The sequence below is a fragment of the Aulostomus chinensis genome, chromosome 17 (assembly GCF_037954235.1).
Source record: "Aulostomus chinensis isolate RoL2024-O1b breed Wild chromosome 17, RoL_Achi_v1.0, whole genome shotgun sequence".
In the NCBI taxonomy this organism is placed as follows: Eukaryota; Metazoa; Chordata; class Actinopteri; order Syngnathiformes; family Aulostomidae; genus Aulostomus; species Aulostomus chinensis.
In genome coordinates, this window is record NC_141336.1 from 9,530,527 (window position 1) to 9,557,762 (window position 27,236).

Here is a 27,236-nt window from a genome sequence, read left to right on the forward strand (position 1 = left end):
ACCCATCATCATCCCCCAATTTCGCCAGCACACCCCCAACTTGCTGTTCATGGATGACAATGCTCCACCACATCGTGCCAGAATTGTCACAGCTCGACTTCAGGAAGTCGCAGTGCCTCATATGGTATGGCCAGCAATGTCCCCTGACCTGAACCCCATAGAGCACGTCTGGGACCAGCTGAAGCAGAGACTGGATGATCGTAACCCCACCCCCACGTGACCTGGCAGAACTGCATGTAGCACTTGTAGAAGAGTGGAATGCATTGCCTCAGAACAACATCATGAGGCTAGTGAGGAGCATGAGACGTCGCTGTCAAGCTGTCATTGCGGCAAATGTTGGAAACACCCACTACTGACATTATCAGTTTTTGATATTTGGGGCTATCCTTGTTATTTTCTAAATTTTTGGGGTAATAAATATTAAACTAATGAAAATGGTGTTTCTTCTTATTCAGTATTAGTAATATCAAAGGGAACTTTTACTTATTTCATTCAAATTCAGACCAAATAGGAAAATAACTCATGTAAATAATAATATCCCTAACTTACTGTGAGTAGTGTATGTAGATAGATATATCTATCTATAGATATGTATATATATATATATATATATGTGTGTGTGTGTGTGTGTGGATATATGTACAGTGGGGAGAACAAGTATTTGATAAACTGCTGATTTTTCAGGTTTTCCCACTTACAAAGCTTGTAGAGGTCTGTAATTTTGATCACAGGTACTCTTCAGTTGAAAGTGATAAAATCGAAAACAAAAATCCAGAAAGTCATGTTGTATGATTTTTTAAGAAAGTAATTTGTATTTTATTGCAAGACATAAGTATTTGATACATCAGAAAAACAGAACTTAATTTTTGGTACAGAAACTTTTCTTTGCAATTACAGTGATCAGACATTTCCTGTAGTCCTTGACCAGGTTTGCACACACTGTAGGAATTTTGCCCCATTCCTCCCTACAGATCTTCTCCAGAGCCTTCAGGTTTTGGGGCTGTTGCTGGGCAATACGGACCTTCTGCTCTCTCCAAAGATTTTCTATTGGGTTCAGGTCTGGAGTTGCCCTGGCTGTGTGTTTTGGGTCATTGTCATGCTGGAAGAGCTAACCACGACCCATCTTCAATGCTCTTACCGAGGGAAGGAGGTTGTTGGCCAAGATCTCACGATACATGGCCCCATCCATCCTCCCCTCAATACAGTGCAGTCGTCCTGTCCCCTTTGCAGAAAAGCATCCCCAAAGAATGATGTTTCCACCTCCATGCTTCACAGTTGGGATGGTGTTCTTGGGGTTGTACTCATCCTTCTTCTTCCTCCAAACACGACAAGTGGAGTTTAGACCAAAAAGCTCTACTTTTGTCTCATCAGACCACATGACCTTCTCCCATTCCTCCTCTGGATCATCCAGATGGTCATTGGCAAACTTCAGACGGGCCTTGACATGCGCTGGCTTGAGCAGGGGGACCTTGCGTGCACTGCAAGATTTTAATTCATGACGGCGCAGTGTGTTACTGATGGTTTTCTTTGAGACTGTGGTCCCAGCTCAATTCAGGTCATTGACCAGGTCCTGCCGTATAGTTCTGGGCTCATCCCTCAACTTCCTCATGATCATTGATACTCCACGAGGATAGATCTTACATGGCGCCCCAGACCTAGGGAGATTGACCGTCATCTTGAACTTCTTCCGTTTTCTAATAATTGCACCAAAAGTTGTTGCCTTCTCACCAAGCTGCTTGCCTATTTTCCTGTAGCCCATCCCAGCCTTGTGCAGGTCTACAATTTTATCCCTGATGTCCTTACACAGCTCTTTGGTCCTGGCCATTATTGAGAGTTTGGGGTTTGGTGATTGAGTGTGTGGAAAGATGTCTTTCATACAGGTAACGAGTTCAAACAGGTGCAGCTAATACAGGTAATGAGGAAAGAACAGGAGGGCTTCTTAAAGAAGAACTAAAAGGTCTGTGAGAGCAGAAATTCTTACTGGTTGATCGTTGATCAAATACTTATGCAGTAAAATGCAAATTAATTATTTAAAAATCATACAATGTGATTTTCTGGATTTTTGTTTTAGATTCCATCACTTACAGTTGAAGAGTACCTGTAATAAATATTATAGACCTCTACAAGTTTTGCAAGTGGGAAAACCTGAAAAATCAGCAGCGTATCAAATACTTGTTCTCCCCACTGTATAAATGTCTGTCTGTCTGTCTGTCTATCTATCTGTGTGTGTATGTATCTGTGTGTGTGTATGTATGTATATGTATCTGTGTGTGCATGTATGTATGTGTGTGTGTGTGTGTGTATACACTGCTAAAAAAAAATAAAGGGAACACTTCAACAACACAATGTAACTCCCAGTCAGTCACACTTATGTGAAATCAAACTGTCCACTTAGGACGCAACACTGATGGACAATCAATTTCACATGCTGTTGTGCAAATGGAATAGACAACAGGTGGAAATTATAGGCAGTTAGCAAGACACCCCCAGTAAAGGAGTGGTTCTGCAGGTGGTGACCACGACCACTTCTCAGTTCCTATGCTTTCTGGCTGATGTTTTGGTCACTTTTGAATGCTGGAGGTGCTTTCACTCTAGTGGTAGCGTGAGACGGATTCTACAACCCACAGAGATGGCTCAGGTAGTGCAGCTCATCCAGGATGGCGCATAAATGCGAGCTGTGGCAAGAAGGTTTGCTGTGTCTGTCAGCGTATCCAGAGCATGGAGGCGCTACCAGGAGGCAGGCCAGTACATCAGGAGACGTGGAGGAGGCCGTAGGAGGGCAACAACCCAGCAGCAGGACCGCTACCTCCACCTTTGTGCAAAGAGGAACAGGAGGAGCACTGACAGAGCCCTACAAAATGACCTCAGCAGGCCACAAATGTGCATGTGTCTGCTCAAATGTCAGAAACAGACTCCATGAGAGTGGTAGTAAGAGGGCCCGACGTCCACAGGTGGGGGTTGTGCTTACAGCCCAACATCTTGCAGGGACGTTTGGTATTTGCCAGAGAACACCAAGATTGGCAAATTCACCACTGGCGCCCTGTGCTCTTCAAAGATGAAAGCAGGCTCACGCTGAGCACATGTGACAGAGTCTAGGGATGCCATGGAGAGTGTTCTGTTGCCTACAACATCCTCCAGCATGACCGGTTTGGCAGTGTGTCAGTAATGGTGTGGGGTGGCATTTCTTTGGGGGGCCTCCATGGGCTCGTCAGAGGTAGCCTTACTGCCATTGGGTACCGAAATGAGATCCTCAGACCCATTGTGAGACCATATGCTTGTTCGGTTGGCGCTGGGTTCCTCCTAATGCAAGACAATGCTAGACCTCATGTAGCTGGAGTATGTCAGCAGTTCCTGCAAGATGATGGCATTGATGCTATGGACTGGCCCGCCCATTCCCCAGACCTGAATCCAATTGAGCACATCTGGGACATCATGTTTCGCTCCATCCACCAATGCCACGTTGCACCACAGACTGTCCAGGAGTTAGTGGATGCTTCAGTCCAGGTCTGGTAGGAGATCCCTCAGGAGACCATCCACCACATCATCAGGAGCATGGCCTGGCATTGTAGGAATGTCATACAGGCACGTGGAGGCCACACACACTACTTAACCTCATTTTGACTTGTTTTAAGGACATTACATCAAAGTTGGATCAGCCTGTAGTGTGTTTTTCCACTTTGATTTTGAGTGTGACTCCAAATCCAGACCTCCGTGGGTTAATAAATTTGATATCCATTGATAATTTTTGTGTGATTTTGTTGTCAGCACTTTCAACTATGTAAAGAACAAAGTATTTAATAAGGATATTTCATTCATTCAGATCTAGGATGTCATTTTAATGTTCCCTTAATTTTTTTGAGCAGTGTGTGTGTGTGTGTGTGTGTGTGTGTGTGTGTGTGTGTGTATACAGTATATATATGTATGTGTACACACATACACAATAAATTCATACAGGAGATTACTTGAGTCTACCTCTCCAGTATCTTGCATTTTTTTCCAACTTAAGAAGCAGCAGGAACATCATGCTCAGGATGCTCAAATATTACAGAAAAAATATTGTTGATTCCAATTCAGTTCATATGTTTTCATTCAAAAGTATTTACTTTATTGATATTTTTCTTTGTTTCACAATGTTTTTACTTTTTCATTTTCCAAAGAATATTTCTGGGATCCCTCTGTGTTCCACTTGAGGGAGCTCATGTAGCACCACAGTTCGAGAGTCCCTGTTCTCGATTCGTCCCTGCCGGTCCTAAAAATAATAGTTGAATTGTATTTCATTAAAATCATATATAAAATGAGCATTATTATTATCCAGAAAATTCTAAATAATTTCTCAGGATATACAGTTGCTTTAATGGTGTTTTGATGGATCCTTCATCATCTGTGACTTTAGGAAAGTACTATGTAAAGCTTTATGGTATTTTTTGCTTTAAATTGTCCAACAGAACCCAGCCAATTTTATGTTTTGAGTTTTTTTAAACTTTCATTATACATCACAAATTCAACAATTCCAAAACCTGTAATTTTATTCAAGTTAGAGCATTTTGTTTGATTGCCTGTCATCGGTGTCATATTCACTTTGGCAAGTCACCTAATGTTACATCTAGCTATTTCATTCTAGTGATTTTGCATAAAATGAGTTCTGCTTGAGTCTGATCATTTTCAGTGTTTAACATTGAAGACAAGAAGGCAGGTAAACCCTTGCTACTTCACTTAAATATGTGCTATCTTTTGTTTTTCTTGAGAATTCTCTCACAGCAATACTGGTAGTCCTTTAAAAAATCAGGAAAACATTATTAATGTCCAATGAAATGCATAAATAATCCTGATCAAAAACACAAGGACATTTCAATAATAGACCTTTAATTCAATGAGAAAGAACTGTATCTTGAAGAATGTGCAAGCTGACACGTATTGCTACTTTTAAAATAATTTTAGTCTGCCCATTGATGGCCCAGGCTGAGATGGTGGTACACAGAGAAAAGGCATTAAACAACTCTATGTGTTTGTTTTTGGCCCCAGACCACAATTCAGCTTGAGCTGTGGCCCTCCAAGAGTAAATGTGTGGGCAGCCCTGGATGTATTATTCAAACTTCCTTGAGTGCCTGGACCTAGATTTATGCATTTTTTTACCCAATTCTTCCCCTTTTTTTCGAACAATATAGTGTTTCAAACCATTCGAAACAACAATACAGAGAATTAATGTAATAAGCTTGTCCACCCACCAAACTGGTCTGTACTCCGTAATCACTTTATATCCATGGACCTAAAAGAAACTAATGTATAAGGAGGACAAATATCCATCACCAACAAGAGAATTTCAAGTTTAAATAGAATAGAATAGATACTAGAATAGGATGATATGTTCTTCTTGAAGCTCATATTTGTCATTTGGAATATAACGTAAAGCATTAGCTGACAGAAATTGCTCCTTTGGCTCTGATATTCACTCTCTGACTTCTCAGCTCACTGCTCCGCTATGGGGGCAGCATGTCCCTTCAGAGTGCCATGAGCGTTCGCTTCAACAGCACAGGCACCCAGTTGTTGGCATTACGTCGCCGCCTGCCGCCTGTGCTCTATGAGCTTCACTCCCGCCTGCCCAGCTTCCAGTTCGACAACCAGGGATACTTCAACTCCTGTACCATGAAGAGCTGCTGCTTCGCTGGGGACAAAGATCAGGTGGGCCATCAGATCATTGAAATCTGACGCATCTAATATGGAACTACTGCTATCAGCTTGGTGGTAACCAGTATTAGAACAGAAATGCAAAACATAAGGCACACAGAGTTTGAGCTATAGATTTCAAATTTCAAGATACCATGAGGCTTGTAAGTCTTGTGAGGTGTAAGGCTTCCATGCTGAGAATATACAGTTATGGTAATGTGTTACTCAAGATATTTTAAATCTCTCATTTCATGCACATTCATATCCATCAAAGTGTCCTCAAGAGTGTAATTTAGCGTCTTGCAGAGCCTGCAGATGAAGAAATAAATTCAAAAGGAGACTGGTGATTATTTAATGGAAGTGTTTAAAATTCTTTATTTTCATAGACTTATTTTGAAAGGACAGGTTGTCCCGCTTCTTCCTTTAATTGTGCATTGTCAGTTATGCCATTGATTGATAGGTGTGGAAGTCATTTATGGCATACTGTAACTTGTTATGCACCCCTGCGCTCTGTCAGTAAAGAGCCTAAACTAATCTGATGACTCAAGGGTGTTCTCTGACTGAGCCACGTCGTGGTCAGTTTCTCCATAGTTATCAGAGGTCCTATCCCCCACAAAGGTCCTTCAAGCCAGATCAATTGACCACAGCAGAAAATGTCATTAGAAGAGTAATTTGCATCTCCACCTCAACCTGAGATTCATGAGCATCATGCAAGGCGCCTCCGCACCCCCAGATATCTTAAGGACTACATCCTTGCTTACAGTCCTCAGCATGCCCTTTCCTCCTGCCCTATCAAGCGAGTTAGAGGAACAGAGGAGCCGCAGAAGACAGTTATCAAGCAGACGCAGCCTCTGGACAGACGTAAAGCCTTGCACAGCCCCAGCTCAGGTGACATTCTTAATACTACTTCACGACGAAACTCATTGAATTCATCTCCAGGAGCAAGAGGGAGAAGAGTACTGAAGTGGCTCAGTTCAGCAGCAGACTACAGCAGTATGAGAACTAACAGCATCACTGCCAGGAGCTGCTGCAACACATCTCATCCTTCCTAATGGAAGAAAAGGTAGATAAGATCATCACAATTGGAAGGGTGCTACACCTGCACCCAGACGATCACCTTCAGTGCTTTGCCCTCATACATCTCTCACCAGTTAACCAGAATATATCTCATGGAGCACACCGCAAGGAGCCCCTGGTGGACACAGAACAGCGTGCATGTCTGTTCGAGAAGGGAGTGAGAAAAAGGTGAGAAATAACACCCCTGTAACAGGAAGGGAGGGAGCAAGCTCTGCAATCACACCAATACACTGAACCTCAACAAAGTGTCCAGGCTGCCCTCATTCAACCATCTCATCTGGCATGGTGACACCAATTCCTGGGCCTGCAATGTCCCGTCAAGCAAGCCCCACTGCTGTTACAGACTACATGGCTAACTCATTGCTATGGTTGCACTGGAGAAGATCTACAATCGCAAGTACAACATCATCTGCCACAAGTAATACCTCAGGTCTCCTCAAATTATGGCCTACCTTGTTAGTCTCCTGTGCCTACAACAATAGTTCCCCCTCAGCATTCATTGACAGTTCCAGTGTTGACTGATTCATCTCCAACTGTTCAGTCACAGCTTCAGTCGAGTCAGGCTGTAGCCCCACTCACCTTTGGTCTGCCACATCGCCAATCGTATGGCATGCCAAAACTCCAAATCCCTGTCTTCTCCAAAGATAGTGAAAGGAAGTTTGATAAGTTGAAACTGGCTTCAGACATCCTGCTTTTACCTCATCTGGAGCTGACAAAGAAGTAAAATTATCTTATGCTACTGGAACACCTCAAACTGCCCAAAGCACAGATGATTGATTAGTCCTGCCGCCAACCATACTCAGCAGGTATGCAAGCCTTCTAGCTCCAGCACGGTCAGCCACTCCAGCTTATACAAATTGAAGTAGCAGCCATTTTAACCATGCTCGATGTGAAGCCTGATGATGCACATCCAGAGCTTTGTCCTACAGGTTACTCAATAAGCTACGGAAGCACCACAGAGATCGAGTATCTACATTTACAGGGCAACCTCAACAGCACAAGCCTCAACCGTACAACCAGCAGGACTTGAATGGACCCAGAAACAGTGCCTCTCCAGCAGACTGGTGCAACACTACTAACAAGAGAAACCTCAAGGTAATGGGAAGGAGAAGACCCCATTCAAGGGCAACCATCAAAGTGCAGCTGTGTATCACAGAGTAGGGCCAACTCAACTGAATGCCTCCAGTAATACAAAATCATCCAATAACAAGAAACCAAATAAGTGACATTGCCTGTTCTCCAACAGCAAAGAACACTACATCAGTCGTCCATCAGTTAGTGGCAGACCTGGACAAGTAGATAGCAGAAGGACGGCACTGCTGGAAATGTGCACATGCCAATAAGCCAGAATTATACAACCTCAAGAAAACCTATGGTGATTGTGGTAGCATTCACTTCTAGGTCATCCATAACGTAGCTCAACATCACTCTGACTACTCACCATCAAGGGACTCAGACAGTCGAGTCGAGTACACCCAGCATTGCCTCCATCAAAGTAATCTTAAAGGTGTTCCCGGTCCTGCTGCACAAGTCTGAGTTGATGGAGACCTTTGCTTTCTTAGATGATGGGGCACAATGGACTATGATTTTACCAACCCACTGTCCTGCAGCTCCAGTTGGATGGTCAATGTGAGACTCTTGCCCTGTGCACTGTGAGGACAGACCTTATGCACCTCAGGGGCTCCAAGGTCAGCTTTGAAATCTTCCCCACAGGCAACCCACAAAAAAAGCAACAAAGTACAGAGATTGTTGCTTCAGTTCTAGACCTGGTGGAACAGACTTAACCTGAAAAGATGCTACAAAGATGACAATTCACTTACGGGCATACAGGGCAGTGGTCTTCCTCATAGTACAAGTAGGCGATATCATTCACACCTCCTTTGTGATGAGTTCAAGGGTTGGCCCCAGTAGACAACAATCTATGCCATGCCTCGAGCTCTGTGCTGCATTGTCTGGAGCTCAACTGGCCACACTCATAGAGACTGAAATAATACTCACCATCCTGCAGAGAACCCTGTGGTCTGACTCCACCACAGTACTGGAGTAGCTCCAATCAGACTTCTGTAGATACAAGGTCTTTGTTGGAATCAACATGTCAGAGATACATGAGTTGACTGACTATCAGGCTTAGTGGAACATAGACACCCTCAATAATCTAGCAGATTACATAACTAGGGGGGAGTCTTCCCTGGATTTGGTGTGGCTTAGTTGTTGGAGCCAAGAGCCCCTGTTCCTCTAACAGAGTGCTAAACACTGGCCAAGGAAGCCGGAGTAGGCGACAACAGTGGGCTCATCAGAATTGAAATGCATCACCTTCTACTGCTTCACAGCAGTACAGTCCAACCTGAGTCTCCCCAATGGCTCGCAATTTGGTATGTGGAAAGAATTGGTGGAAGTAACTTGACAAGTACGTCAAGGGGTGGCCATGGACCAAGGGTACAGCTAACCCATCAGTTACAGATATGCAGCAATGCTACTATTAAGGGGGTGTTTAGCTTATAGCCTCCCAGGAGAAGTTACTGCCCTTAAAGTGCAGAAATCTATTCCTAGCCACAGTTGTATTTGCAAGCCTGTCTTCAGAATGGGACTCTTCAACATGCCTCCTCAGGACAGCAGAGAATGTATAGGAGACATCCATCTTATTGTGCGAGACCCAAGGTACCCAGCAACAAAGCTTCTCATTAAGGACATGGATAAATATCTGCAGCACCCAGTCACAAAGCGGGTGTATCCAGAACTGCGAAGGCAGTATTGGATCTTGGAAGGTCGACAGGCCATCAGACAACACCAACTCCACTGTCCATCCTGCCAGTAATGAATAGCTCAGCCTAAGGCCCTGCAGATGGTGGACTTACCACCACAACATCTCAGAATTCTCTGTTCACCTTTCTATTTCATAGTTGTTGATTGCTTTGGGCCTTACCTGGTTAAGATAGGCAGGAGGACCGAAAAGTGCTGGGGTGCCATCTTCAAGTGTCTCACGTGTAGTTCACATGGAGCTCCTCAACTCCTTGGCTTCTTGGTCGGTTCATCACAAGACAGGGCCGATCTAAGGAAATATTGTCTGATTGTGATAACAACTTCCGTGGTGCTGAGTGGGAACTCCATGAGGCCGTCGCAGCCATGGAACCACAACTGAAAAGCAGCTGATGGAGTATCAGATCAATTTCAAGTTTAACCCATCAAAGGCCAAGCAGTCTCTGAAAACGTCCTGTATACACAACCTTTGTTGGAGTGGAGGGGAATCTTTAACTTGAGACCACTAGTCTCATCACTGTTTCAGCTGATATAGGCGACCTTGACTTCATCACACCTGACTTACTGCACACAGTGGCCTACATCCCAGCATTCATGAGGTGGCAGAGATAGCACCACTGTCAGGTGCTTGTGGACCAATTTTGTAATTAGTTCACGCGGAGCTACTTGCCTACCCTGCACACTTGATAGAAGTGGAAGATAACTTAGCTGTTAGTTCTGTCATCCTGATCATTGACCCATCACTTCCAAGAGCTCACTGGCTCTTTGGAAGGGTCAACACAAGACCAGTTAAAAGTAGTTGCTCAACTGATTCAGCTGCCTGCCTTTGAGGATGACACTTGAAGAACTTCTAATCTTTTAGATTTGCTGCTTAAATGCAGGGGCGGCTGTTGTGAATTCTTTATGTTCACAGACTATTATTTTTGAAATTTTATTTTGAAAGGATGGGTTGTTCCGCTACCGCCTTTAATTTTGTATCATCAGTTATGCTGTTGACTTAACAGGTGCAGAAATGGTGCAGAAGATATGCTATAACTTGTTATGCACCCCTGTCTGTGTCAGTAAAGAGCCTAAAGTAATCTGGTAACTGAAGAGTGTTCTCTGACCAGAGCCCTGTAGTGGACAGCTTCTCCATACCTGTATACCAGTTTTCAGGGGTCATATCCTCAACAGGAAGAACACTGGTAACATGTGGAAGCAATAGAAAGTGTAGAAAAGGGAACAATATACTGTTTCCCTCTGTGAAACTGGGAATTTGGGATTTGACAAAACACAATTGATTTTGCCAGTGGCCTTTAGTAGGTCCTCCTCTGTCGTTACTTCACCCTGAAATCAAGTTCAGTATATTAACATTATCCTCCGGGGTCAGTAGCACTCATGAAGTCTACTAAAAATTATTCTTTCTTCATAATTTAAGGAGGCACCTGAGACTAGCTGGTCTGAATCTGCTCCTCTACTGGATGTAAACTGTCTTCATCTTCATGCTGTGACTTAAATCTGTGGCACAGACTTCATATACATTTAATGTTACAGGCTCAGGTAGTACATATTTAGTAATATTTAGAGATATAGCTAAATGGTTTTCATTAAATTTATTTACTTTAGCATGGTTTATATTGATAGTATGTAATTATTTAGGGCTGTAGTGTCCAACATGATTGGTCAATCAAACAATAATAGTTGTTATGGTCTCCTTTGAAAACAAAATCTCATTGGTCAACCAGGAAGTTGGGTCTTTTCAGCATAACAAAATCATGTTTGTACTACTGTGTGTCAACATGTGTCAAAATCTTTAGGGCCAATTTGGAGTACTAAAGGGTAATCTCATTGGATTGCGCTGCAGTTTCCCAGCAGTTTCTCTGAGGGCAGGGAGATCATCTCTAAACACACAGAGTGGAAAGCAGTCAGAGCAGCTGTGGTGACTTGAGCAAAACCAGAGATTACCACAGTACAAGTAAAAAGCCAAAAAATGTTGGCATCTAAATACCTGTTCAGCAAGCAAGTGCAGAAATATGACATTTCTGTCCACTGTCCTTCGTCATTTTTGCACGACACCAGCATGGTAGTTAAGATAATAGTTTTATGTCCTATAAACACGCTAGAATGGTGACTCTGTCATTTGGAGATGGAGTGAGCGAAATTGGGATCATACCTGGCTAATGGAGGAGAGAACACAGAACAGCTGCCTCCCTGTCAGACAGGGGTGCCCTAAAGTCTTCCCATCTTGAGCTGCCTTGTTTCATACCATTTATTTTTAAATGGACTTGCCCTTTGCATTGACTGTATTTCAGAGTAAAAGATGTAAGTTAATATTGTGGGGTATTTTTTAAAGAATGAGCTTACTTTTGGGAGTTCTGTTGTTTTTTTTTAATATATATCCCTCAATCTAGTCTGGCAAACATAAAGCAAAACCAAATGGCTATTGGATGCTCCTTGTTGCTGACATCTATGGTGTACCTCTCATAGCATTAAAGAATGAGTGACTTACATTTAGAGGTACAATTTGAGGGAGAAAAAAGAACTGTAGTGGGTAAGAACATTTCATGTGTGTGGCCTATTGTTCCTTTCCACTGACTTGGCTGTATGTTATTTTCTCCAATATTGTCCCTCACTGTTAGAATAGTTTAATTCCCTCACAGCTCATAGCAGATGCCTTGGAGATGCAAAAATTCCTTGGAGAGGCAGAGTGCTCTCTGGTTTCTTCTTAAAACTGGAGGGCACTCTGCTTCTCCAGAGCATTTTGCTGACAAGTAAGTCCTTGGAGACTTAAGACCTCAGCTGAACCCTAAGTAAAAAGGAAAAAAAATAAAAATAAAAACAGGTAATTTTTGGCTAGATGACACAGATTGGCCTCAAAATTGAATCACTGAAAGTTTGGTCAAAATCGGTCCAATTTGAATTTTTTTAATAATACTTTTTTAAGCAGTGTTAATCAGTGATCAATGCTTAATCATTGCCATTTAAAATTTTTGCGCCTTTTCTTTACTTGAATTATTGAAGCTACACAAGGTTAAAAAACTCCATGAGCTCAATTTCAGTATATGGCTGAGATGTCACACAGTTTGGGAAGAAATATAGAAGTAGCAAGAGAAACTAACATGTTACAAAGCATGGAATAGCCACAGGTCTGGGGTGGATTTACCCAGGCTGGTGTGAAACCAACGGAAAAGGTTGGTTACTTGTCAAGTGAAAATACTGGGAAAAAGAGAAGGAGGGAGTTAATGGTGTGACATTTCAACATGTGTACTGGAAAGATGAGACACACCATGCAGGTGTTCACTTCAGAGTGTGTTGGTGTACCTTGCAGCAACTGTGGTCTGAGTTTAAAGCCTGTGGTTAAGATCTGAGAGTAATCATTTTCTATCACTTCAACAGAGCATTGAATTGATAGCTCACATTCAAACCTATTCAACTGCCAAATGTTTCAAGTCCCTTAAACAAAAAGTGGGAAGAGACCAGCAGAATACATTCAGAAGGAAAGTAAGACATTTGTTTCAATTTTTTGGCAGATAAAATAGCCCCAAACTATTCCCTTCTTGCAAAACATCAAAACTGGACACACAAACATAAATACAAAATTACAAATGGTAAAATAATGCTTGGCTAGAATCCACTTGAAGATAAATGTAAAAAAAAAAAAGAATACAAAGGAAAGTACAAAGACACATTTTTATGGAATATTTGGAATGTCTATCTTCATGAGCAATACTTAATATTATCATTATTATGATAAAATCATTAAAAAATGTGCTCATCCATCCCTCCATTTTCTATACCACTTATTTGTAAAGGGGCTGGAGCCTATCCCAGCTTACATTGGGCAAGAGGCAGGGTACACCCTTGGGTCGCTGGTCCGTTGCAGGGCTCCATTTTCTATACGACTTATCCATGAAGGGTCGTAGGGGCAGCTGGTGCCTTGCATCATACAATGCAGGGCCAAAATTGAAATTGAATGGTGTGCTTCCTTTTGGGATATAGCACACCATTCAATTTCACTTTTGACCATGCACTGTAAACAGTTTTGGCATTACTGCTCAAGAGGATAAGTGTTAGCTGTTAGTTAAAATAGCCTGTATATGGAGGGTGTTTGATAAATTTAACATTGGTCATGTCAACATCAAGGCACCAAGATTTTATGAATAAATGCCATGACAAGAAAAAATTTCAATGTTGCCTTGAAACATGTACGTATAAGAACAAAGAATCTGTTTTGTCAAATCTTACCTGAAGTAACACCGTTTAAGCCAAGTTGACTAGTGGGGATGAGGACGTGTGATATTAGGAGACAAAGCATGATATGATCTAGTGTTTTTTATTTAACCCCTCATTATTTATGTGTATTTAGATCAGCTTGACTCCTTTTCTTGAGGTTTAAGGGAAAGTTTGGTTGTTTGAAATAGAGCAGACTAAAGTCCCTCTGTTCTCTGCAGTACATCTTATCTGGGTCAGACGACTTCAACCTCTACATGTGGAAAATCCCGAAGGATCCAGAAGCAGGTGAGTTATGTAGGCTGTCAACGCTGGCTGCATGTATACAGGAAGTTGTATAATGTTGTAGCCCTTGGTCCTAAGGGGAGAATTTAGATGTCTTCATCCTTTGTTTTTTTTTTAGTTGTTTAAGTTAGCACTGTTAATATTTAAACTGGATCATTTATCAGACAAGTTTTTGCTCCTCAAGGTTAAAGATCTCAGTGGCGTCTGAGTAGGCAAAACAAAAGTGGTACCAGTTGCTGTTGCCTTTAGCCCCATTTGGACTTGTCAGCAGTTCTTTCAGTTTTCTCTCTGTTCAATTGTTAAAAAATATGCCTTCCAGTCATTTAGCCAACATACTGTATCCACATCAGACCATTACAATAGTTTTTCATGTGGGGTGTATTCTATAGATTACTTTGCTTCTAATTGCTGTCTCTTTAGATATGTACTGTATGACTGCGTAAGTATCAATAGGTAAAAAAGCAGATATATTTATTTTAGAGGTCAATGCTCTGTTAAACAGTGTTTATTCTATCGTATTTGACTGACTTAACATCCAAACTTTAAAAACTCTCATTCCAAACTGTTATTTTTTTTGTTTTTGTTTTTCAAGTTGAGCCTTTCCACTTAAAAACAGTGTGAATAACAGACAAAAAGAAGAAATCCAGAATGTTGTCCATGTAGGATCTTAATATGAGAAGCTGAAAAAAGTAGTTTGATTGTTCCATATGTGAACAAATTAACTGAATACCAAAGTTCAACGATGAAATTAAGGATTGTTATACTAAAGGTACTAAATCAATAGTTTCAAACATAACCAAGGTATTATTGAAAACTTGGGAAATACCACAGAATATATTAAAGTGAGATGGGAAAAGGATTTGAGAGAGAGCATAACTACTGAACAGTGGGAAAACATATGCGAGACTACCTTTTCTACAACTTGCTCTATGTAGTGGCGTGAATTCAGTTGGAAGAATCTTGTGAGATATTTCATTACCCCTGAAATGAAACCTTATCTGGCAGCTTCACAACAAAGATGTTGGAGAGGTTGTATGGATGATGAAGCAAATCACCTCCACATCTTTTGGAGTTGTCCATTTATTTTGGAGAAATATCTGTAAGTGTCTACAGCAAATTCTTGGACAACAGATCCCACCGTCATGTTTAGTTCTCTATTTGGGTGACTTACCAGGAGGGATGACAAACAGTGACAAATACCTACTGAAAATCCTGACTGTTGCTGCTCAAAAAGCAATAACTCGGAAATGGCTTCAAAATGACCCACCTACTGTGGATGAATGGCTCGGAATTGTTGAACAGATCCATGAGATGGAAAGATTGACATTCCTACTACGGCTGAAAAGCGATTTGTATGCTGCAAGATGGTTAAAATGGACAACTTTTTTGTCTATGCGAGAACATAAGTGATGGTTTATTTTCTCCCTCCTGCCTCTAACAAGACCACCCCGACTGCTCCCGTCCGTCCAAGAAAAATTTAATAAATGCTGATGTAACCTATAAAATTGTTATAATGAAGACATGGCAACAACTGTGACTGTTATATATGTACTATATGCTGTTGTTAAAAACAAAAACAAAACTTAAGTATAAAAAAAAAAGAAATTAAGAATTGCATGTAGGTGTGCCATATAATGTTGTCTTCAGAGCAACATTTTTAATGAATTTACGTTCCCTGGAGTTCCTCAAACTAAAAAATATTTGGACCAGGCCTAGTTATTTATGTAGTGTCAGACAAAGGGCAAGCTATGAGGGTTACATAACTCCTGTTACTGCTCTTGTATTTCAGTCTGGGTGTTTTTTTGTTTTTTGTTTTTTCTTTTCTTTTCTGGAAGCAGGTTGAATATTTCAGTACACAAAGCAAACTCCTTGTCCTTGTTTTTTTTGCTTTAAGGAGGTCCTGGCCGTGTGGTGAACGGGGCATTCATGGTCCTTAAAGGTCACCGTTCCATAGTGAACCAGGTCCGTTTCAACCCTCACACCTACATGATCTGCTCTTCTGGTGTGGAGAAAGTCATCAAGGTTTGTAACAGAATGGCACTTGGGTGATTTTTTTTCCCCGAGAAGGCTTGGTGAAATGTAAGATTTTCACAGACTAAATCAGGGCCCAAAGTGTGGCAAGAGAGAAAGAGGGGTAATACACAACAGTAGGATGATATAACAGTTTTAACACTGTCTAAGATTAAGCTTCATATATCCTCAGATGTTCAGCAAATAGCGGTGTGTATTTGAGTCACCAGTTCTTGAGTGGGAGTCAGTCTCAAGTCCCCAGTTGTCCAAGTCACCAAAAAAGATTCCATGTCAAGTCGAATCAACATTACATGTCTGAATCCAATTATTTATAACCGTTGCACTGTCAGTTATCAGTCATTATGTCACAAAGCTATGTAGCTGAATGAATAACTTTCTAATGATTGAATAAAGAATCTTCATGCCATTGCTAGTAGTAAAATGTGGAAGAAGAGTGCAAAGAATTTTAAAAGTCAAAATTGTTTATCCAGTTTGTTTCCTTTATTCTTTCTCTCGAACCACCCCCATTTCCTTACCTGACACACAAACAATTTGGAAAAAGGCAGACTCTTATACTTAAAAAGTACTTCTGCGGTAGAAGAGCTTTCCTTAGAAAAAGGCCAACAGTGGTGTTCTTTGGTCTTCTTTAAAAGAAGGAATACTATCCAGTTCTAATACGATACCATAGCAGCATCTACCCTAACTTCTTCAGAAGCTTCCATTGTTCTTTTGAACTAGTTATCACTGTTGTGCTAAAACCACACCTCTATCAACAAACCACGAGGGACAAACTGATAACTTGAAGCCTGACAAGATGGTTTTGTCAGGTGATTAAGTAACATGATCTTGCAAAACCCATTGCCTTACTAGGTAAACCATTCATAACTATTGTAAAACTTTAGATTTCCTTGTTCTTCACCCTATCCTAGGTGTGGAGTCCCTATCAGCAGCCTGACAGTCTTGGTGACTTGGAGGGCCGTGTAGAGGACAAGTCCCGCAGCCTCTACACCCACGAGGAGTATATCAGCCTGGTGCTCAACAGTGGTAGTGGTCTGTCCCATGATTATGTCAGCCAGTCCATCCAGGAGGACCCGCGCATGATGGCTTTCTTTGACTCGCTGGTGCGACGAGAGATTGAGGGCTGGAGCTCTGATTCTGACAGCGACCTGAGCGAAGAGGCCATCATGCAGCTCCACGCTCGTGGCCGCCGCACCACCCGAGCCATACATACAGCTCCCACGGCTCCCTCAGTTGCTGGTCCCCACAGTGACTCTGACAATTCCTCCTCCTCCTCCTCCCTGGCTGGACCTGAGGCCTCAGGAGGGGAAGACAATGCTGGGATGGATGGGGAGGAGCGGCCCAGGAGACACAGCAGACATCAGCAGCATCAGTCTGGCCCCCTGGTGAATGAGGACTCAGACTCTAGTGAGTTTTGGCTTGACCCCATGCCCAGACCTCGCTCACCAAGCCCTCGAGACAACTCCACACTGTCCAGTCCGACCTCTTCCCCCTCACTTCCTGCTGGAGCCTCTAGCTCCTCCTCATCCACTTCCAGTTCCAGTAGTGATGACGAGGAGAGGCGCAGCGCAGTGAGGCGGCGTAACGTGATGAGGCGGCGACGCATGCATGTGGTGTCTAGAGCTGGTGAGCGACCTGAGTCTGTACAGGCTCTGTTTTCAGCGATTGACTCCTGCAGTTACCCATCAATCTCAATCGATGACCTGTCTTCCTCTTCGTCAGCTGAGGAACAGATGAAACCATACATGGGCAGCACCGCAGATGAGGACAAATGCCTGAGCCCTTCGGACTTTGTCTGCCCAAGTCCAATAATGTCTCCTGAGAGTCAAGAGAATGTTGATGGGAGCGACAGGACTGAACTGGAAAGACATCCAGCAGCATCGTCTTTGTCACTTGATGAACACAGGACTGATGGGAGTGCTGCCCCAGATACTGCTTTTGAGGGTTATGATAGTGGAGAGGCGTGTACCAGCTCACTGGCTGTAGATGGTAGCAGCAGATGTAGCCCTGGTGTGAATGGTCAGCACCGGACTGTGGCACAAGGCTACACAAGTGAGAACATCCACGTCATGTCAGAGTCAGGGGAAAATGCCGGGGGGGAACAGAAAGAAGGGTCATCCTCTCAAAAAGGCCCGGCACAGAGCTCTCTGAAACGGACTCACGGATTGGGCGAGGGTGATTCAGGCTCCTCCCCCTCAGAGAAGAAGTTAAAAACATAATACATCTTTCTTTCATCACTGAAAAGAGGTTATTTGTTAAAGGAAGTGGGTTTCTATGGGTTTGTACAACTCGGCTGTATGATTTAATGTCACGTGAACTAGTGCAGTAGCACATTAAGGAATTGATAATGAAAACGCAATTAATTTCAAAAAAAGCAAATCAAACGTCATCTTTCCAAAGGTTAAACCACAGATGACTGTAAAAGATGAAAATAAAAAAACATAAGCTAATATTAAGCAAATATTGTTTTAGAACAAAAATATTTTACGTGAAGCACGATTTATTTTCCTGCAGCATAAGTGTTTTTGTCTCATACGCTAGTTGTTGCAGAAGGCTCCATCCAGGACTTGGAACACCTCCAACCACTAGAACAACAGACAGGATGATAAAAGCTTTGCAACTTTTTGATTTCTTGTGTTTCACTCTGTGCATAAATCTGATTGGGCTTATTTTGTTTTTTAAATGATTCTTCGCTGCTTCAGGAAGCCTGAAGAATTGACTGCGTCTCCTTCGAAAGTGTAAAGGAGAACACTTTTGTTGAAGCTGTGCATTGAAATAATGCTTTGTGTCTCATTATTCAGCCCCTGGGTACCATTACAAGCAAGCCATTTGGTTTTCTTTCAATTAAAGAATAATTTGTTCTTCAGTGGTTTTGCTGTAACTGTTTTTCCCCTGGCTTTACTGTTCTTTTGAGTGATAAAATAATGACTTTCTGAAACAATGGAATCACATTATAGGTTTTGGGTTCTCTGTTACTGACTGCTGATCAAGTTGCTACAGCAACAAGGCATCTCCCCTATGAAAGGAGTGACCCTGAGCAGACAGAGTAGGCTATTGTATTAACAAAAGCAAAAGAAGTCAATGCTTTTATGATGTGAACAGGTGCTATCATCATTCTGCCACTTAGAGACTAAAATAATACATGCATCACCTGACAATCACACCAGTGATCTGAAAATCGCAAATGCCACAATTTTAAAGCTTTCCATTCCCCATATTGATGGATACTATCTATGAATATGACAATGCTCCTCTGGAAAAACTGCATCAAAGGCAAGAATGAAAAGTCATCACTCCATCTCGTATCACACAATCCTCCTCTGAAGATTTAAGGAGTCATGAAATTCTAATTTCAATTTCCCGACCTGAAGTTGAAAGCTTGCCTTTTAACCCCAGAGACTGAAAAACATGAATTTGAACCTCATAGATACCATGACTATTCCATCTCCTGAGGGAACATGTGATGTGATCAAAATCTCCAAAGGAGCCGCTAAATTCATTTCCTGGCAAGACTACCACTTTTGTTTGTGAGGTCAAGAATAAAGTTTCAATTACAGTCCTATCTTTAAAAGTTCAGTGAGTTGTATTTATTCACTCAGCAAAAATAAAAAAAGAATCCAAATACTTGTGTATTTTATGTTGCATTTTGATGTATCCATTTTTTATTTTTTTTTTTACATTTTTTGTCTTCTAGAGTAATTGCTTTTTTAATTTTCTCTTCAGTAACTTAAATGACAATTTTGGCCTCAGATGTTGGCTTTTAAATCCTCTCACCTCAATTAAAAAAATGAGGAAGATACCAAAATATTCCACTGGGTGTTTGCAGTAGCCTCCATTTGGCTGGCAAAGGAAAATTACCTTGGTTCAAATTAATTTAATGCACTGAATCAATTTTATCTCTTGAAAATATCAGCTGGATACTGTTGAAGTTTGCAGACTTCACCGGGTCCGTTGATGAGAAGAGATCAACCGGAGTCGTCTGCTTTAGACAAATCAACACTTTATTTCATACAGCAAAGCAGACAGATATATCTGGAGACCCCACTACATGCAACGTGAGAGTGCAAGAGAGTCTGAATAAGATATTAACAGTGAATATATACTTGAAGCCACACCTTTTTTAGCATACGTAATTTTACACTCATGCATATCACACTTCTTGATTAGTAGTCCTGCCTCCTGCACAGTCAGGTCGTCTTTTCCTGTTGTTTTCGTCATTCAGCCTTGACAGTTCGGGTGCGATTAGCAGCCTGCACAACATAATACAAACAATCACGTCATGTACTTATACACAATCAACTCCTGATACGGTGGTGACATATTGGTATCAACGAGGCTGACAATCACTTGGTCGTCTGATACTATCCTTGGTCTTGGCTCCAAAATTCCTTATTGGTGAGACCCTATGACACGGTGGTGCAGTGGTTAGGACTGTCGCCTCACAGCAAGAGGGATCCGGTTTTGATCCCCGGCTCGGGCACAGGATCTTTCTGTGTGGAGTCTGCATGTTCTCCCTGTTCCTGCGAGGGTTCTCTCTGGTACTCCAGCTTCCTCCCACAGTCCAAAGACATGCAAATGTAGACTAGGCTGATTGATACTCTAAAGTGACTGTGAGTGTTTGTCTGTCTATTAGGGGTATAACGATTTATCTATAGATGGATGAATCAATTTATATTTCAACGATTCAACTGCGTTGACGTGTGCTTGGCAAATTGGCCTTCCGAACGACATATATCAATTAAAAATCATTTTAAATGGTAAAGAATCGATTAAATCGATACTGTGAAAATATACATTGGATTTAAACACGGCAAACTTGAGAGATTGTGTGTTTTTGGTGCTGTTAGACACAAAATGTTACTCGATAGCGGTACGCGCCGGTAGAAGTGTGAATCTCAGCAACAACAGCATGACGGATGGCAGAAGAGAGAAAGAAATTTTCCAGCCATCCAAACACTTTGGCTTTTATAAAGATGGATAAGTTTTAAACAAGTCGCTGTTTGTAGAGTATGTAAATGTGAAATAAAAAACAAGCAACAAGACTAAGCTATTCAATCACCTACTGAGGCACCATGGGCATTTGCACCGGCTGACCAGGACCGTCCAGGCAACTCCTCCAGTATTACCGCTGCAGCAGCAGAGCCAGTTAACGCCAGCTCAAGTGAAAACTCAGCTCAGGCAAAATAAATTACACTAAAAATCCAAATATCCATTATTTTAAACATGATTCCCTTACAACAAACAGCAGAGATCTATGAAACTAAGCCTGAACTGTCCAATATCAAGGTATTTATTTCACAGTCACAATAGTTGAAGTTTTGTCAAAAAGTTATTGAATCAATTCTACAATTTCTACAATTTCATTTAGCAGACGCTTTTGTCCAAAGCGACGTACAACACAAGCAAGAATTCAGACTTAAGGAAAAACCCACAGTAGCGCAAAAGTGCTTCAGTTGTGATTTGGTCACAGGTACTGCCATCTAGTGGCAGAAGAAGTGTCGCCCCCACCCCCTTTTTTTTTTTTTGACAAACATACAACATCACACAACACAGTTAGTGCTACATAATCACTAAGTGCTGGGTCTTGGACCCTCTTACTTATTCTACCCCACAGGACAAAGAGGAGAAGAGTCAGGTTCAGTGCCAAAGTGTTCTCTGAACAATTGAGTCTTCAATTGTCTCTTAAAAGTCAATCAATTTCGAGATGCTGAATTGAATCGAATTGTATCATTCTAAATGAATTAAAATCGTCCTTGAATTGAATCTGTAACCATGAAACGTGATTCGAATCGAATTGTTGTGAAAATGAATCGTTACACCCCTACTGTCTCTCCTGTATGTGTTGGCCCAGCAGCCTTCGGGTGACCCATCTAGGGTGAACCCCGCCTTTCGCCTTAAAGCTGCTGGGATAGGCTCAGCAGGAGGAGATAGAAGCCACAGACGTCAAGACCAGAAAGCTCCTAACCATTCACGGAGGGTTTCACTCTAAGTCCAGCATCCTGAGGCTGAACACTAAGCGAAAAGAGGGAGGACGTGGACTAGTGAGCATCAGAGCCACTGTCCAGGATGATACATCAAAAATCCAAGAGTACATCAAGAAGATGGCCCCTTAGGGCAAGTTGCTCCGTGAGTGCCTCAGACAGCTGAAACCCGATGAGAGTGAGGAGGGAGAGGAGAAGACATGGACGGACAAGCCCTGACATGGAATGTAGAACCACCAGATTGAAGAAGTGGCTGGTATTAAATTAAGACCTTCCAATGGCTGGAACATGTTGGACTGAAAGACAGCATAGAGGCTCTGATCATGGTAGCACAAGAGCAGGCCCTAAATGTAGGAGCCATAGAGGCCAAGGTCTACCACACCAGATCAGACCCAAGGTGCAGGCTGTGGAAGGATGTTCCTGAGACAGTCCAACACATAGTAGCAGAGTGTAAGACTCTAGCTGCAAAAGCATACATGGAGAGGAACAACCAAGTGGTTGTATATATATATATGTAAATATATAAAATATATATATATATATATATATATATATATATATATATATATATATATATATATATATATATATATATAAATATACACACACACACACATTTTTTCTTTTTTTAAATTTTTCTGCTCATGCCCCCTAAGGGGCTCTGTAGGATATGGAAAAAAAATACATTTATATCAAGTTCCTGTGGCTTTGTAGAAGTCTCTCCTTAACTCTCAAGCATCATTGGCTAGAACAAAACAGTACTCATTAGTGTCTTTATTGTAGACTAATTTTTGTATTTATGTATCGGTGAACGTTAACTTGTTATTCATGCTCTCCTGAAGAAACACACTTATAGCTAACAGTCAGAACTGGGAGGTGTGCTGAACAGCCACAGACCTTAAAGCCTTCCAGTGGAGCAAACATTGGTTTAATGAGATGCAACATAAATGTAAGGCAGTGGATGTAATACACTTCCTGTTTCTTATGCTTTGTGTGCTGCTGCATTATACTGCAAAAGAAGAGTCATTGGTGTCCTATCCTCTGCCAGGTTATGCTTCTAGTTTTTTTGGTCATAGATGGTGTTTGGTTCTTGTTGTTTGACCACAAGCATATGTACAACTCAATAAGATTAGTATGGTTGTCCATCAGTATCCCATACATGGCTTAGCTGTAACAGTGAGGACAGCTATGTAAGAAATCCCCTCCCAACATGACTGGAATACCTTGGGAACGTGCCAGAGACCAGAGCAAGCCAAATGCACCAACTCTTCACATGACCTGTGGAGGCCTCAGCGTCTCTGTTGGCAGTGACTCTTCAAAAGATATTCTGCTGAATTGAGTCATCTTAATGCCATAGGGTTAGCCTGAATTTTCAAACCTAACTGGTGGAGTGTGCCATCAAAGTAATTGCTCACATTTCAGTGGTTTATTATAACAAGTTAATGCAGGTATTTAATGAACATTATTTGGAGCCTTTATAAGCTCTTGTTGCTGCTCTTGGGCATCCTGTAAAGACCTGTTAAGTGAAACTAAATAATGAAAACTATGAAGATTGACAGGGAAGGCTTCAAAATATTAAATTTGAAGGTCAAACTAGTGCCTCATACTTCAGAGGGGGCAACAAATGCACCAGATTTGGGGGGGGGGGGGGGGTCTCCATCTTTATTATAAGTATGGAAGCTTAGACCAGTCAAGCATGTAGTGATATTTTGAGTAATTATTTGGCCATTTTAAAAGTAAATTATTTATTAATTAATTATGCAATACACCTAAACCCATTCTCTTGTGATTTTTTTTCTTTTAATTAATAAGGGGTGAGCTCACTGAGATTGATGCTCACTTTTTCAAAGGAATGCTTTTTTTTTTAAAGGAACCTCGTTCACTTTAAGTTATATTTTTCATTGTCAAGCGAATTTTGAGCAAACTGTGGAAGTGTTGCAAATAAGGAAATGCACATTGGTTTTGAGCAATTAAAATAGGCTTAGTGCCATCAGAAGCTGGTGGTAAAGACTCAAATAAAGCCAAGCCAAGCATGGCTGTGACAAATCTGACAAATTAGCTTTGTTTGGACAAGCTGTAATAAAAGTATGATCCCAAATAATATTGGATGTAAATCATGAGATCTTGAGAGTAAGACAACACTTTGGTAATATCTGTTAAGATTTAACCAGTGGCCTTTGGATCAAAACCTTATTGCTCAATCCAATCGGCTAACACTGGCTTAATTTATGTAAAGTGAAGACGGATGATTTTAGTTGAATGGCACTCCAAAGATGAAAATGTAAACCCAACTCTACATAACTGAGTGAAGTACAAATCCTAAAAAAAAGGATTTTTACCGAATTATTTTGCGTGATATTCTGACTTTCACTCATGTGCCACTGTGATTGACATTTGTAACATTAATTGAAGTATCTCAACTGTTGAGGGCTTGCCTTTATGTTTGGCACAGACTTTCATGGGCGTTTTACTACTTTGGTATGACTTTTCATCCAGCGCCTTAAGGTTGACATTTTTATTTTTTCCAAGAAATTACTTTATGACCCAACACCTGCAAATCTTATCACATTTCCATTAGCAGCTATGATTTGTGTTTAATGCTCAACATGGTAAAGCAGTATACCTGCTGAACAGCATGCTTACATTATGTTGAACAAGTTTATGTGCTGATGTGAGCATCTCACTCAAAGCAGCATTGGTCAGATGTATTCTGAGTATTCTATTAATGAATTAAACATTTCTTATTTAAAGACCAGGCCGCATGGTGGTGCAGTGGTTAGCACTGTTGCCTCACAGCAAAAAGGTTCTGGGTTTGAGTCCCAGCTCAGGCACTGGATCTTTCTGTGTGGAGTCTCCATGTTCTCCTTGTGCCTGCTTGGGTTCTCTCTGGGTACTCCAGCTTCCTCCCACAGTCCAAAGAAATGCAAAGTGGAATAGGCTAAACTGACACTCTAAATTGACCATGAGTGTGAATGGTTGTCTGTCTCTATGTGTTGGCCCTGCGATGAAGTGGTGACCTGTCCAGGGTGAAGCATGCCTCTTGCCCGAAAGCTGCTGGGATAGGCTCCAGCCCCCAGAAAATGGATGGATGGATGTTATTTGAAGACAGGACAGAAATAGTTATTAACACAAATATGTAATCAATGTTCCAGTGGTCAAATCATTTTCTGACTGAATAGTGTAATTCAAATATAAGTTCTATTAATTAGTTTCCAGAATGCATTGGTTCCTTTGCTGAATTGATTAGCAAATGGAAAAGTCAGAATTATCTCAGTGAAACACTCCAGGCACCCTATTAAACAGGCTACACTTCACTTCTGTACTTTTTCTTTTACCACTGGCTATCATCACCACCAGACTTCTGCCATTGCTGCACATAAAGCATAGTCTGCTTCCTTAACTAGGGAGCAGGCAGGGTGCTGGCTGTCTGCTCCCTGTATGTGACATCACTTTCCCAAACATTCACCCCTTGAAAGTTTGTCCATATATGGAAGAGAGCTCCACTTTGTTCTTACAGCTGGGGCTATCCCGAGTCGGCATATCTCTCTCTCTCTCTCTCTCTCTCTCTCTCTCTGTCTGTCTGTCTGTCTGTCTCTCTCTCTCGCTGTGACTCTCTGTGAGTGTGTGTTTGTTAGACACAGAAGGAGTGAAAAGGCTGATTTACCTTACAAGGCAGAGAGACTTGGCCACAGCTTCAGATGTTTACAGGAGCTGCTGTGACTCCCCTTTCTTTCTGAATGACTTGATGCCTGTGAGACAGTAACACTGCAGCGTGCAGTAATACTGCATGCATGCGGGATGGAGGAACTGCTTACCTTTGCACAATTTCTAATTCTTCTCAGTAAATACAGGAATGCTACAAACATTATGAATATGTTTTTCTTTAAATTATTTTTTTAAAATGCAGGCATATGAAATAGACAATATGCAAGAAAATGCAGGTAAACACTGCTCCTGCAAAATACTTACCAAATTACCACAACAGTCCACGGGTAAGTCGTCTAGGTGTTCCTTTCAACAGCACAGCCATTTGCCTTTCATAATGCAGAGTTCATGGATGAAAGGAACACAGATGTACTAGAGCACCCCACAGATCTATAGAGAACATGTCTGAGGTACTCGATAATAGGAATAATTTCATGCTCTAGAAAATGTGTGCACAACATAGTAACAGGAGGCTTGAGGAGTTTCATGCTGAGAAGTGACACTAAAGAGTCCAGCAGTGATGCAGAACTTCAACCTGGTCTCAAGGTGCATTCATGTTTCCTTTGATGATCTATACCTTTGTCCTTCTCATCAAAGCACTCTGATGCCAAACATGCTGTCTGTATCATCAATATATTTTGTACTCTGTGGCTACATAAAGGCTTGGATACTTTTTTTTAAAGAAAATATACAGTATTTTACTAAGATATTATATCTCAAAAGTAAATCAGTGCAGATATTTATGTATTTAGTAATTTGTGCTTGTGAATTCCTGTGTAATCATTAAATTGCTAGAAAAGATCATAAATCACCACTTTTGAATTTAAAGTTATTCAATTAAATTCATGTGTGTATAATAACTATGTTTCATGAAATTTGCAAATTGTACCAAGCATTGGTAAGCACATCTTCAGTAACAATTGTAGAGGACAAATATCTGCATGATTACTTTATATCATTTTATAGGGGCTGAAAACATGAGTCATCATGCAATATAGACTATAAAAATGCTGAAGTATCAAGAATGCAAACATACATCTGCAACAATATCAGTACTATTACTTTTGCAGTTTTGCAATTGTATAAAAATAAAATACTGAGGTGAAAACTTTAGAATTACAGCTAAATTTAAGTCCTTATTCACAATACACACCAATATTTTTAATATTTAATTTTGAAATGTAACGCCAGACAGTTAACTCGATAGTATTGTTTCATTTGGTATTGCTACTTTTTCCTGCAGTAAGTAAATAGACATTCTATCACAACTAAAACCCTGCTAGCCTGAGACAAAGGAGAAAAGAGACAATTTTCTCTTTTTAGTCTGCGGTATACACAGACATGTAATAAACTAATGAGCCTCTGCCCTTGCAGGCAAATGTTTGGCTCAACCTACGCAATCAACCTTGGCTATAAAGCCGCCGCACTGACAGTCAGGATAGCCAATCAGCTTTAAGGAGGCAGACGCTTTGTCGCTGAAGCATCCAATCACATGTCTCGGTAGGTTATCGTTCAATTTGTCTTAACCAA

General features: G+C 41.3%; 1 protein-coding gene across 2 annotated transcripts in view; it reads left to right on the forward strand.

Moving 5' to 3' along the window:
- Nucleotides 1–19,632, forward strand: part of dcaf5 (ddb1 and cul4 associated factor 5) — a 37,428-nt gene extending 17,796 nt beyond the window's left edge. Inside the window, exons 6-10 of one of the 2 annotated variants that reach the window (XM_086183258.1) lie at nucleotides 5,466–5,679; nucleotides 13,929–13,995; nucleotides 15,887–16,014; nucleotides 16,932–17,646; nucleotides 17,743–19,632. In XM_086183258.1, the coding sequence (XP_086039384.1) occupies nucleotides 5,466–5,679; nucleotides 13,929–13,995; nucleotides 15,887–16,014; nucleotides 16,932–17,646; nucleotides 17,743–18,239 (1,621 nt within the window). In that variant the 3' untranslated portion in view covers nucleotides 18,240–19,632. Of the gene's footprint in view, nucleotides 1–5,465; nucleotides 5,680–13,928; nucleotides 13,996–15,886; nucleotides 16,015–16,931 lie in introns of both variants that reach the window. The other variant, XM_086183257.1, reaches the window with a different exon arrangement.
- The last annotated feature ends 7,604 nt before the right edge of the window (nucleotides 19,633–27,236 follow it).